At 36.6% G+C, this 12,674-nt stretch overlaps 1 protein-coding gene across 2 annotated transcripts in view; it reads left to right on the top strand.

Annotated features, from left to right (window-relative positions):
- Window positions 1-12,402, top strand: part of GPR180 (G protein-coupled receptor 180) — a 28,476-nt gene extending 16,074 nt beyond the window's left edge. The window contains exons 4-9 of one of the 2 annotated variants that reach the window (XM_080799470.1): window positions 2,436-2,616; window positions 2,758-2,807; window positions 5,755-5,912; window positions 8,912-9,103; window positions 10,967-11,044; window positions 12,018-12,402. In XM_080799470.1, the coding sequence (XP_080655596.1) occupies window positions 2,436-2,616; window positions 2,758-2,807; window positions 5,755-5,912; window positions 8,912-9,103; window positions 10,967-11,044; window positions 12,018-12,176 (818 nt within the window). In that variant the 3' untranslated portion in view covers window positions 12,177-12,402. The remainder of the gene's footprint in view (window positions 1-2,435; window positions 2,617-2,757; window positions 2,808-5,754; window positions 5,913-8,911; window positions 9,104-10,966; window positions 11,045-12,017) is intronic. The other variant, XM_080799471.1, reaches the window with a different exon arrangement.
- Window positions 12,403-12,674: the final 272 nt, after the last annotated feature.

Below are 12,674 nucleotides of genomic sequence, written 5' to 3'. Positions count from 1 at the left end.
TAATACTTACCACCCACCTGTCTTAAAAGTAGAATCTAATTTCACAGTGAACAAATAGAGTTGGCTTTCTTGTGAATGGTGGTGACAGAATAAAAAAGTTGGTCACTGAAGAGAAAAGAACAGACTTCTTTTTTCTAGAGGGAATTTAGTTAAGAGAACAGTGTGTGCAGAATCAGCATTTTACCTTTAGACTGTCTCGTGGACAGAAACAAGGTAAGAGTAATGACGAATGAAGTACAGGACCCAGATGTCCTGAGCTAGTTCAAGTTACCTAACATGTTATCTGAATGAACTGATTTATTGCTTATAATGTTAGCTTTTCTGGAGGGTACGTTTAATATTGAATAATCCTGTTTTGTGCTGCTGACATATGTCTTCTTTTCACAAGTACTTTCTGCATTATTCTGAATACTCAGTAAATAGTCTGCGGATTTTCTTTTTGTCTTGGATTTGTAACCTGATAGAGTCTGAAACTTTATCTTGTAATAGATACTCTGTAAAGTATTTTAAGTAAATAAAACAAAAGAATGCCATATTTAATTCTTTATACTAAGAAGGGAAAATAAAAACTGAGATTCAAAAGACAGGACCTCATAAAGAATTTTTACTGTAGTGATAACACGTTTAGCGTGTTTTCTGTCTTGTTCCATTACTATCATAATCCCAGGCTTATTGTCCCATTATTTCTAAAGCTGGAATACTCCCCATGTAAGGGGTTTAAAAAGAAATTATGCCTTTTCAGTTATTTGATCTTCTCTTCCTGAAGTCCAAACATGCTTTTTCACCTGCATGAGAGAAGAACTAGCAACATTTATATACGCAGAGCAGGAGAGACACCCAGTGGCTGAAACACTACTTCTCTCTCTCTCTTTTATTCCTACCCATTCTAAAAACGTGACTGAGAATGAAGGGTCTATTGACTGTTTTTCCTACTATTTGCATCTTCTGGATTGCTTTTTTTCAAAATGAATACTCCTTTCTCTGCCTGTCGATTGGAGTTTACCTCGGGTGGGAAACCAGAGCAGATTCTGAGCCCGTGATCGGATGAGAGTGATCGCAGTTCGGGCTGTTCGTCCCCAGAATCAGTGGAGGCAGCTCCCCTCACGGCCACCTGCACTGCACTCCGGTGTATGTACATACAATATCCGGTGTATTTAGATACAATATAAAATCTTCATATTAGGAACTAGCAGTAGATGTAACCAAGTCAATGCACAAGCTATTAAACTCAAAGCTAGCCCCTCTAGTTCATGATAAAAATTTTCTGAAATTTCTTAAAAATGAAGACACAGTCAAAAGATTCCAGGTAATGCAGAAAAAGGGGGTGTTTATCTTGTGGTTGCATGAACACTGTACCAAAAAGCTGTTAGTAGGAACTAGAGGCTGCTTAACGACTAGCACCATTTTTAACATAAAGTCTGCTCATTTGCTTTGTTCTTGTCTTTACCAGCCAGCTCTCTTTGCTTATTTGAAATTCCTGTTTACTCAAAGTATTTATTTCGCTGTGGCCTGATCTGACATCTTTGGTCTTTCCCAACGTCGGCTCCTTTCAACTTCAATTTCTGTTGCCTGATTCTTTCCATGTTTTGTGGTTTCATTTCCTGAGAGAATATGATTAGCCTGACTTATCTTTGAGAACCAAATTAGTCTGGTGGCCAGTGGCTGGTCTTCGGATTGGTGGCCATTTGATTAGGTATTACAGTTTCAGTCAACTGGGAATGGAGTCTCATGGTCTCCGTAGGATTTCCTCTTTGACAAGAGCTGACAGTTTACTTCAGGAGGGGACTCTGGTGGTAACAGGTACTTTGAAACTTTGTCCAACTGGAAATGTAAGGTCATGGTACATTCCAGAGCTGTTTTTGCATCAGAATCACCTGATAGGCTTATTAAAACACAGCTTGCTTCTCCCCTCTCCCAGAATTTCTGATGAAGTAGATCAGGGATAAGGCCCAACAATGTGCATTTCTATTTCCAACAAGTTCCTTGCTGCTGGCGCAGGGACAGCACTTTGAGAACCATTGTCAGGGTGTATTAAACTATTGTTGGCCAAATCTGTTCCTAAATTTCACACTAAAGTAATTCACCTTGGGGGTAAAAAGTATGTCTAACTGCTAAAATCCTTGTTTTAATTTACTGTTTTCTAACGAAACTGTGCTCTTATGGTTAGCCTTCAGGCTTATCCCTCGACCACAATGCTTTTTTATAGATTGACTTTACTTACTTTAGTTTAATCCATCTTCTTAGATTTAAATCTTTATCCCAAAGTAAAAAATTGTTTACATTTTAAGTCTCCCTTTTTTTCCATACACAAGTGAATGCAATGACTCCAATTAAAATGCCAAGTTCTAGAAATATATTGAGGGAAGATTTGAAAACAGCCCCACGCTGTCACTGGCTCTGTTATACTGAAGCAAACCCCTTTCTTCTCTTCACAGGGTTACATGAGTTCTTTTTCCTCCTAGTCCTGGTGTACTTTGTGCTTGCTTGCATTTATGCTCAGTCATTGTGGCAGGCTATCAAGAAAGGAGGGCCCATGCACGTGATCCTCAAGGTTCTGACAACCGCGCTGCTGCTGCAAGCCGGCTCGGCTTTAGCTAATTATATTCATTTCTCCAGGTAACTCGAAACCACTAAAGCTGTGTTCACCATTACATCTAATTAATCCTAATTAGTTTGCCAAAATTATGCTTGCTTTGATTATGAACCATCTTTGCGCATTTGTAATTCACACTAATACTCTTCTCTTCAATTCCTCAGTTACTCCAAAGATGGAATAGGGATACCTTTTATGGGAACTTTGGCAGAATGTGAGTATCTTTCTGAGATGTGTTTTTTGAAACCTAAACTTGCTATCTGCTTCTGGCTTGTTTTGCTTTTTTTGTAAATTATGTTCATCCTGATACAGTTTTTCTATCCAGGGTTGGGTACAATTCAGCCCAAATGAAAAGAGGGTGACAGATTCCGTTCCCTTCTGTCCCGTTTAGTTTCTTCTTGATAATACGTAACAAGTGTCATTCTTCATTGTTTCGGGAGCATATTTCTATGCCTTCTCTCAGTTTATCTCAATAAAAACTCAGTGAAGTAGAGACGTTTATCCCTAGCTTGCACGTGAAGAATCTGGGGTCATTGACAGGAAGCACATTTCCCAATGTCAGCAGCTATTGCGTGGGAGAGACCAAACTCAGAGCCAAGTGTTCTGAGCCCAAAGCTGAAGGTGGTTTTCCTACTTTCATCCCTTTTTTGACTCTTTCTATTTCTGACACAGAAATAAAAGCCAGAGAGTATATGATACCTATCATTGAATTGACCTCACAGCTTCGTTCTTTTATTTATATGAAGAACTTTGATGATGTAATTTTCCAACTAAGCGTGATGGGGAAAATATTTAAAAGTTCCCATAATCTATAATGCCATTCTTAGTCCCAGAAAAATAGTCAAGATTTGCTCTAAAAAAGGAGATTCTGAATATGAAACCATTCTATTATTTACTTTTTGAAATATTTCCATAATTCTCTTCTAGTCTCATCTCTCTTTATTTAGTAGGGTAGCTCATGGTCATCTCTGTAATGATCTCGGATCCATTTATCATCTTGCTGCCTATTTTAAGATTTTAAATCTCTTAGAACCTTTGTTTTCCTACAGAGGATGTGTACTGGTCACCTCTTAGACACGAATAAGAGTTGCTTCTCCTTTTTGAACAGTATGGAGACCTCTGGTGTCTCCTGCTCTTCTCTCTTAGGTCACTCAGGATGTTTAAGAGAACCATAGAATTTTTTTTTTAAGATTTTATTTATTTATTTGAGAGATTGAGCCTGAGAGGGGAGAAGGTCAGAGGGAGAAGCAGACGCCCCATGAAGCTGGGAGCCTGATGTGGGACTCAATCCCGGGACTCCAGGATCATGACCTGAGCCGAAGGCAGCCGCTTAACAAACTGAGCCACCCAGGCGCCTGAGAACCATAGAATTTTAAAGCTGAACAGAACCTGAGAAATAATTTAGCTTATGCATTCTGAAAGGCAAAGCGCACAAAAGCCCATCAGTGGAAGCCAGTACTAAAATCAAGGTCTTTTGCATTTTTGTCAGTGCTGCTGCGTACAGAATAGTGTTTGAGGCTGTCTGGCATCTTCACTGCAGGTTAAAAGTTAAAAGGTTTCTCTTCATTAAACTAACAATAAATGTTGATTAATTTTGGTGTTCCAACAACAGGTTTGATTATTAAATGATTAAAATGTCGAGATTGTTAATAACAAAGAATGGAATTTTTGTATGATGTGTATATTTTATCTACACCTGGGTATTTTTCAGTGATGGATAAGCAGGGTTCTACCTATACTTACAGTTACGGTATTCTGTCAGTGTGTGTCTTAGTATACAAAGGAAAGAGCCAGAACACAGGGTTTTTCCCCCCAGGTATTTGTGTTTGCTGATTAGCAACTTATGCAGGACTATTCCTTTGAGTGGCTTCCTTAAGTAAATGAATATGTATTTGTGAGATGTTTAATAAAATAATTGGCATCACAGTCATTTACAACCTGTGATGAAAGAAAATTGATCTGAAAGGCCATGACATTTTGTACCATTCAAACGTAGTAACAATTCGTTACCAGAATTCACTATTACAAATATATGGGCATAAATGTCAAGTATCCAGTTTTAATTTGGATGGCAGAGAAGAGGGAAAATAGTAAAAATATATGTGAAAAGGTGTATCATTAAAAGGTTTTAAGCTTGTAGCTTTTTAGTATATTATAGTACAGCTAGTTTTACCTGTTTCTGCAAAAATAGCTTTATATAAAAGAAGTGAAAGTCGTAGATGTCCAAGGTACAGCTGACAATTTGGAGAAAGTTTCACTTTGTTAAATTTTAATCACATTTATTCCAAAATTCACATCAAAATACCCTATGAGAAAGTGATCATCTTTTTTAAATGATGTAAATCATTTTTTAAATCAGTAAATACTAGTTTCCAAAATAAAAATGAGTGGAACTTAGAGTATTTATAGAGTGTCCTCTTTTCCAAATGGGGAACTGGATGGGTGGTCTTGTTGCCTCATTTTTTTAAAGTAGCAGCCTTCCCTGCAGTGTCAGTGATGGCCACCTGGTGGCGCGTCACACCAACGCATGGAGCATTTCATTCATCTCCGGGACTCTTAATACTAAAGCCAACAAATTTGAATGTTATAGCAGCCATGTGCTTTATTGTCATGCTATTTCTTATTAATAATTTTAGAAAATAAGGTCACATTATAGAGTTCAGCCATCAAAAAATAAGTAACGACCTGGAAATGAAGGCACTAGTATTCTCCACATTGCAGAAATTACATTTAAAATGTGTTTATTTTAAGCTTTGCGCAGTGGCAGTATCATAGCCAATGAGGTTTATCCGAGGCGCGATTATTGCTAATTAAAATGTGTTTATTTTAATGAGCAGTCATAGAGAACAGTATTAAATAGCAAGAAAAGCTGAGAAAAATGGGAAACACAAGGAGATTTAAAGTTGGTCTTAATAAAGATATAGATATAGAGAAGGGAATATTGCCATTGTTCTATTTTCAGAAATGTTTACAAACTTAGTGGCAAAATTTTAATTTTTAGAGTTCTACTTGAATATTTCTTATTATTGAATTTTATCAACTTCTCTTTGAAAATGCCTATCTTTTTGCGTTTAAAAAGATAATTATATTCTCAATGTTAAAAGGACCTAATCCTTTGTATTATGAAAACTTGGTTGACTTTGGTTTTCATTTTCCATTAGTTTTTGACATTGCTTCCCAAATTCAAATGTTATACCTGCTTCTGAGTCTGTGCATGGGTTGGACGATAGTCAGAATGAAGAAGTCTCAAAGCAGACCTCTCCAGTGGGATTCAACTCCCGCATCCACGGGCATTGCGGTATTCATTGTCGTGACACAGGTGAGTGTCGATGCTCAGTGTTTGTACTTTGAATACAAAGAAATGTAAACTTGAACATAACCTCATTTGAAAAGTGAAATGGGACCATGAGGAATTTGTCATTTTAAAGCATGAATTTAAAGAGTGGTAGATCAAATAACGTACAGTATTGAGTGCTAGTATATATCGATTGCAGAATTTGGTTATAACTTACTTGACTTTGAGCTTTCAATCAGCTTATTTTAAATGTGCAGAATGCTTAATATTAGTATAGATTCTCATTTCCTACTTAATAGCTTTCTTTCATAATTTCTCACACATAGTAAGAACTTAACATTTTTTAAATGAGTGCATCAGTGAGTTTGAGATTCATCCATGGGCAAGGATTTTTAGGTCCAGTTCTGTTACTTTATACATGAAAGAATTCAAAGGAAATCTGAGATTAATGAAAAAGCAAAAAACGGAATAAGAATGAATGGGATCTAGTTTTTGAAAACAAGTCCAAGACAGAATTTAGTCTTTTAGAAAATTTAGTCCTCTTAGCCCTTTTTTTGTTTGTTTTTTTCTATCCTAGGATCTCCATGTGCCTATGTGCAATGGATTTTATAAAAATTATTAAGGAAAATATAACCAAAAATTTATACTGAGTTTGTGACCATCATTAGCTATAGATGAAAATGAAATCTATACCTGAGCTCTACAAAGGACATTATAATCTAAATCTTAATACATTAAATAAAGTGAAAAATTCATTAACTAAGGATAAGTCCTGTGCTTTGCTCATCTTCATACTCATAGTATGTATTTAGTATAGTATATTTAGTATAGTGAAATAGGTGTATTGAATTTCATGATTGAGTTAGAAAGAGACCATGTCACAAGTGATGATATTTAGATAGGAAATAATGCCTTTCTAAGGCACTGTATTAGAAGTGATTAAAATAAGGGCAAGATTCTACCTACTTAATGTTTTTGATCTAGGGCTTATGGAGAGTAGTGTTAATAACAGATCAGATTCTCATTTCTCAATAAAGAGCTTGCTTAAAAAATGAACTTTTATTATTTCATTATAATTTTAATCCATTATCATAGACAAATATGAGTTGAGAACTGAGATTATGACACTGCTCTAGAGCTTATGTAAGCTCTGGTTCTCAGCAACCACCCAGATGAGGTATACATGACTACGTAAATACATGCATATTTTCCACAGGTCACATGTTAGTATACACATCAGAAAATGTAGAGTTTGAATATGTAAAAATGTGAATCATGGCAAGTGATGGGGTTTTGTTGGCTTTATTGAGGTATAATTAACAAAAAGAAATTGTACATGTTAAGATATGCAACTTGATGTTTTGATATATGTATACATTGTGAAATGATCCCCAAAATCAGAATAGTTAACATATCCATCACCTCACATAGATACCAGGAGATAGTAGTTGTACAGTAGCACTTCTTCATTGCAAAAGTTAAGTTTAGAAATAGAGGTTAAGGAATTGTATGGATATAGTAACTTGGAGAAGTGAAGAACTAACACTTCAGTAATGGAGAGCAAATATTCAGCCTAAGAAGGAAATGCGTGTGTGCAGCATGGCCGAGGAGCTTAGGTAGGTCTAAGACCAGGATAGATGATTTGAGAGTAAGAAGAGGAAGGGGTTGCTGACAAACCCTGTAAAGTCTAAGAATTGGATTTAATGACTGAGTTTCGATCTGAATTCTTTGGAAGCCACTGAAAACCATTCTGAGGGCTGAGTTGGCAAATGAAGGAAACACAGGGCTACTGATATGTGTGCTGGCAAAAACATCATAGTAATTTGCGATTGACGTTTGGAAAAAACGGAAGGAAAGTGTTTCTACTGAATAGCAATAAATAGAAGAGCTAATGAGGAATTGCTGAGCTTTCTACTGTAATGGTAACAATATGGGGGGGGGAAAAAAACAATATGGGGGGGCGGTCAACAAACAGAAGGATGAGTAACTGCCGGTTGCGCATGAATAGCCTGGGTGCTTACACTGAATATTAAAGCTAGACTCTCCTTTAGGGCACCTGGCCCGTTCAGTCAGTTGAAGATCCGACTCTTGATTTCGTCTCAGGTCATGATCTCAGGGTCCTCGGTTTGAGCCCCCTGTTGGGCTCCACACTGGATGTGGAACCTGCTTGGGGTTTCTCTCTCCCTCTCCCTCTGCCCCTTTCCACTGCTTGTGTGTGTACATGTACTCATTCTCTCTCTCAACTCAAAAAAAAAAACCACAATCTCCCCCCTCCCCCTTTATACTGGGGAGTGACATCTAAAATCAATAATTCTGACTTATTCACTTCTGGATTATAGAAGGTACCAAGATAATTTCAAAGTTATCCTGAGATGATGGGCTTGAATACATTTTTGTATTCAAATTTCAAACTTTTGTATTCAAAATTCAAAATTAATTTTGATTCCTAATAGGGTGCTGAAGGAAGAGAAATTTAGAAGAAAATTTAGGTTTATTCTCTCAATGTTTTCAACTTCTTTTCTTTTTTTTTTTTTTAAAGATTTTATTTATTTATTTGACACAGAGAAAGAGATCACGAGTAGGTGGAGAAGCAGGCAGAGAGAGAGAGAGAGGAGGAAGCAGGCTCCCCACTGAGCAGAGAGCCCGATGTGGGGCTCTATCCCAGGACCTCGGGATCATGACCTGAGCCGAAGCAGATGCTTAACCCACTGACCCACCCAGGCACCCCAGCTTATTTTCATTTTTAGAGATGTTTTACTTGAATCGTGGTCACAATTGCATTTTTTATCTTTTGTATTTGATCTTTGATAAAAATCCCTGTTCTCTAGCTTAGGGTGTCAGGGAGGAAAAGTCTGTGCCTAACACCTGTGCTGTGTTAGTCAGCAACATTTATAGTCTGGTAAATCTTAGAACCTCTTAGAAATGTTTATATACTCTTTAAGGGAATGTTTGAAGAGAGTTGACAAAGTACGTATGAGTAGACAAGTTTTTTTTTTCTCTAAATGTAATATTGTATTTTGCAGAGTATTTTGCTGCTATGGGAACAGTTTGAAGATACCAGTCCTCACAGCTACCATTCACATCACAACTTAGCAGGAATTTTGCTAATCATTTTAAGGATTTGCCTAGCATTGTCATTAGGCTGTGGACTCTACCAGATCATCACAGTGGAGAGAAGCACGCTAAAAAGGGAGTTTTACATCACGTTTGCCAAAGTATGGGTTCGGGTAGAAAATGGCTTCTTCTTATTATCAACTTTGTTCTGCTGTTTTGGGAAGGTTAAGCAACCCCATGCTCATGTTGGTTAAGCTCTTCTGACGTGTTAGAGCGCTAAGATATGCCCTTCATGTTCTTTAACTCATTTAATCTTTACAGCCTATGAGATGTAGATATTATTATCCCATTTTACAGAACCTATGAAATAGTCGTTTCCATGTAATCTTAGAAAGGTCAGTTTTGCCTGCGTCATAATTTCTTTATCAATAGGAATTTCACATTTTTTTCCTGTAGTATCAGAGTTTTTAAAAACATAAGTTAGGAAACAGTTTACATTTCTCAAAAAGCACTTATTAATTGTGAACTGTTACCATCAGAGTTAGGCAGTGTTTTCTGACCACGAGGAGCTCTCTGCGGCATAAGCAGATGAAGCGGGAAACTGAGGACATACTATGTTTCAGTTGTTTCACCACCTCCGTGTGAGGTCACATTGACTTTATTCCTCCTTTTTATGTCCTTCTTGTACAGGTGGGATCTCAAAGCAAATTGAATTTTTTTTTCTCTACCCATTTAACAAAGGAAAAGATGAGAGAAGTCGGGGCAGTAACGTTGCAGGAGCCTACCTCCCTAGAAGGTTCTGGTTTTCTGTCAGGTTGAGGGAATCCATGTACCTCCATCCTGGCGCCTCAGAACAGCATTCAGATAAGCTGTTCCGCCAGCGGCCCCTTCCCACCCCCACCATGCGCCTTCCAAGGCGGCTGTGGCAGGAGGGCCGGAGTCCTGTTCCCAGCCATCAGCATTTTAAAGCTGCTCCTGTAGCCCCAGGAGCCCACGTCCGCTTTCTGTGTACCAGACAGGCAAGAAAATGCCATTTTGCTTTTGAGTTTTACACAGGGATGGGAGTGCTTTTTGTTCGGAAAGATAACATATATTTAAGGGGTTTTAAAACTAAATTTCCTCTTTTGTTCTGAACTTCTTCTTGAACTTAAAAAAAAATTATTTTTATATGTGTTAATTTAACTTTTTAAATGGGTTCAAACATCTGAAAGTATTTAAAAAGAAACATATTTTTTACATCTCTCCCATCTACTCAGTTATTATCTCCTTATATAATCACTGCTATTAATTCCTAACTTGCCTTCCTAGAGAATTTTAAATATTCCTATGTATTTCCTCCCATATCCACACAAACAGTAGCATGCTAAACACATTTTTTTAACATCTTTTTTCCCGTATCTTCAATGTACTGAGCATCTCAACAGCTACTATTTTATTAACTTATTCTTTTACTCAAATTTAATTTTGGAAAAGAAAATACATGGCCGTTCTTGGAGAAATAAAAAAGAGGTGCTTGAAGAGTATAATGTTAAAAAGTATCCCATCCTTACTTGCCTAGTTCCACTCTCATATGTTAACCCATAAATGGGCCGCTGCTCTTAAGTCAGTGTTTTAGGTATTCTTACAGAATTTCTTCACGTATCTCTACATGCAAATACGAATGTACATTTGTATTTTTTTCTTTTTATGGGAGTATTACACATTTGTACCTTGCTTTTCTCAATTTTTGATGTTACTTATATTAATATATTTCCATGTTTAAATATGTAATGTAATGTATACAATGTAGTATATTAAAATGTGTATATATAAGAGATCTATAAAATTTAAAGTCTGCATTTGATTAGAAACAAAATATTATAGCAATAGCAAATTTATTTTTACATTTTTATTAGATAGAACTTTTAAAGTCCAGTTGAGGTCAATCAGGACCTCCCGAAGAGGTTAGTAATGTTTTTTACGTGGCACATTCTGGGAATAAACACACAGCTGTACTCATTTGACTTATTTGTCATTTGTTTCAGGGCTGTATCTTGTGGTTTTTATGCCATCCGGGTCTTGCATGTATTTCTGTCATTTTTAGTGACTACCAAAGAGATAAGGTAAGTAATACACCTGATCCCAATAGTTTTTTGTTGTCTTTATTAAGAAATTACTGAAGTAGAAAAGCCCTATTTATCTACTTACCAGGTTTTCTGAGTTCTTTAAAACAAAACTTTGAAACAAAATAATTGAACTGGTGAGTATATAAATAAAAACTTTAAATATAAAAGAAAAACATTCCATTTTAGTTAATTAAAAAATGATGAAAATCACTTTTATTATCTCAGCCTATTTTGTAACACTTTTATAAATTTGTTCATAATCCCATCTTTGTTAAGAACAATTGATTAAAATTTTTTACAACACCAGTGGTTAAAAATCAGGATAGATTTGTGAAAAGTCAGCCTAGTGACTGCACCAGATGCAGACCAGAGTGCCATGCTCAAGGGTGCCACACCTGATTGTGTAGCTGCCCGCCTTCTTAGGTCAACGGCTCCGTCATCTCATCGTGCTCTGCCAGCCACCGCTCACAAGCAGTGCGGTGTGGTCTTGAACGCACAGATGGCTCTCGGGCCTGAGGTGTTCGCAGAGGGTAAATAGGTAGGAAGGTAGTCTACAGAAATGAAGAAGCAACTTGAGACAGCTTTTAGAATACTCTTGAGGATTCAGGTGGGGCATGCCCTACTCCTCCTCCCAGATTAACCCCGAACCTGATTTTTCTTACCACCTTCTGTAGTGTGTGCACCCTGAGGGGAGAATGCTTTAGCAAACTGAATGTGTCTTATTTTGGAGTCTGTAAACTTACTGTTCAATAAATTTTGCGTTTGAACGATGACAGTTCTGAATGTTAGTCATATTTTCTTACAGAAAGTTTCTTTGATAAAATATACCCATGTTAAAGACAGAGGACAGAGCAGGGTACATGTATATATGTTCTGTATGTAAGTGGGATGGATATAGGTTCATGATAAATTGAATGTAATTTGTCTGTTTTTGCATGCAGTCAAAGCATTCCCTTTCTTTTCTTTCCAGGTTATTACAATAGGTGTTATCCTTTGCCAGTCTGTTTCCATGGTTATTCTCTACAGACTCTTTCTGTCCCACAGTCTATACTGGGAAGTTTCTTCACTTTCTTCAGTAACACTACCACTGACCATATCATCTGGACACAAAAGTCGGCCTCACTTCTGATACTTGGTTTTCTTTAAAGGAAAAGTGAATTGATTTCAGAGTGCAATAAGGATCCAAATAGTGACTTTTTTTTTCATACTTTTGGTATGAAAAACTGAACCCAGAAGGCAGAGCATGGTATTTATACAGCTGCATTCAAGCAGTATCAAACTGAAAAAAGGTAATAAATGAAATGTTTTGAAATACGCTTAATAAACTTTCAAGAAAGTGTGTTGTTCTAAGGTGACTTATGCAGTTTCTCTGTGGAAATTAAGATGAAAAAGAATTACATGATATTTTGGTAAAAGATTCACCACTTGTAATGCTTCATCATCTTATATCAATAGTTAACTCAGGTTTGATAGTCGTATGCAAAGTAATCAGTTAAATGATTACTTGCTTATACATATCTAAACTAACTCCAATGACAAAATCAGTGTAATGCACTGGTTAAAAACTGCTTTTTATGCTTTAAGGAAAATGCATTTCATATTGGAGTTTAAAGGAATTAAAAATGAA

Source organism: Martes martes (assembly GCF_963455335.1).
Source record: "Martes martes genome assembly, chromosome: 3".
Classification (NCBI taxonomy): Eukaryota; Metazoa; Chordata; class Mammalia; order Carnivora; family Mustelidae; genus Martes; species Martes martes.
The sequence above is the reverse complement of the archived record's forward strand: the minus strand, read 5'-3'. Positions and strand labels throughout refer to the sequence as shown.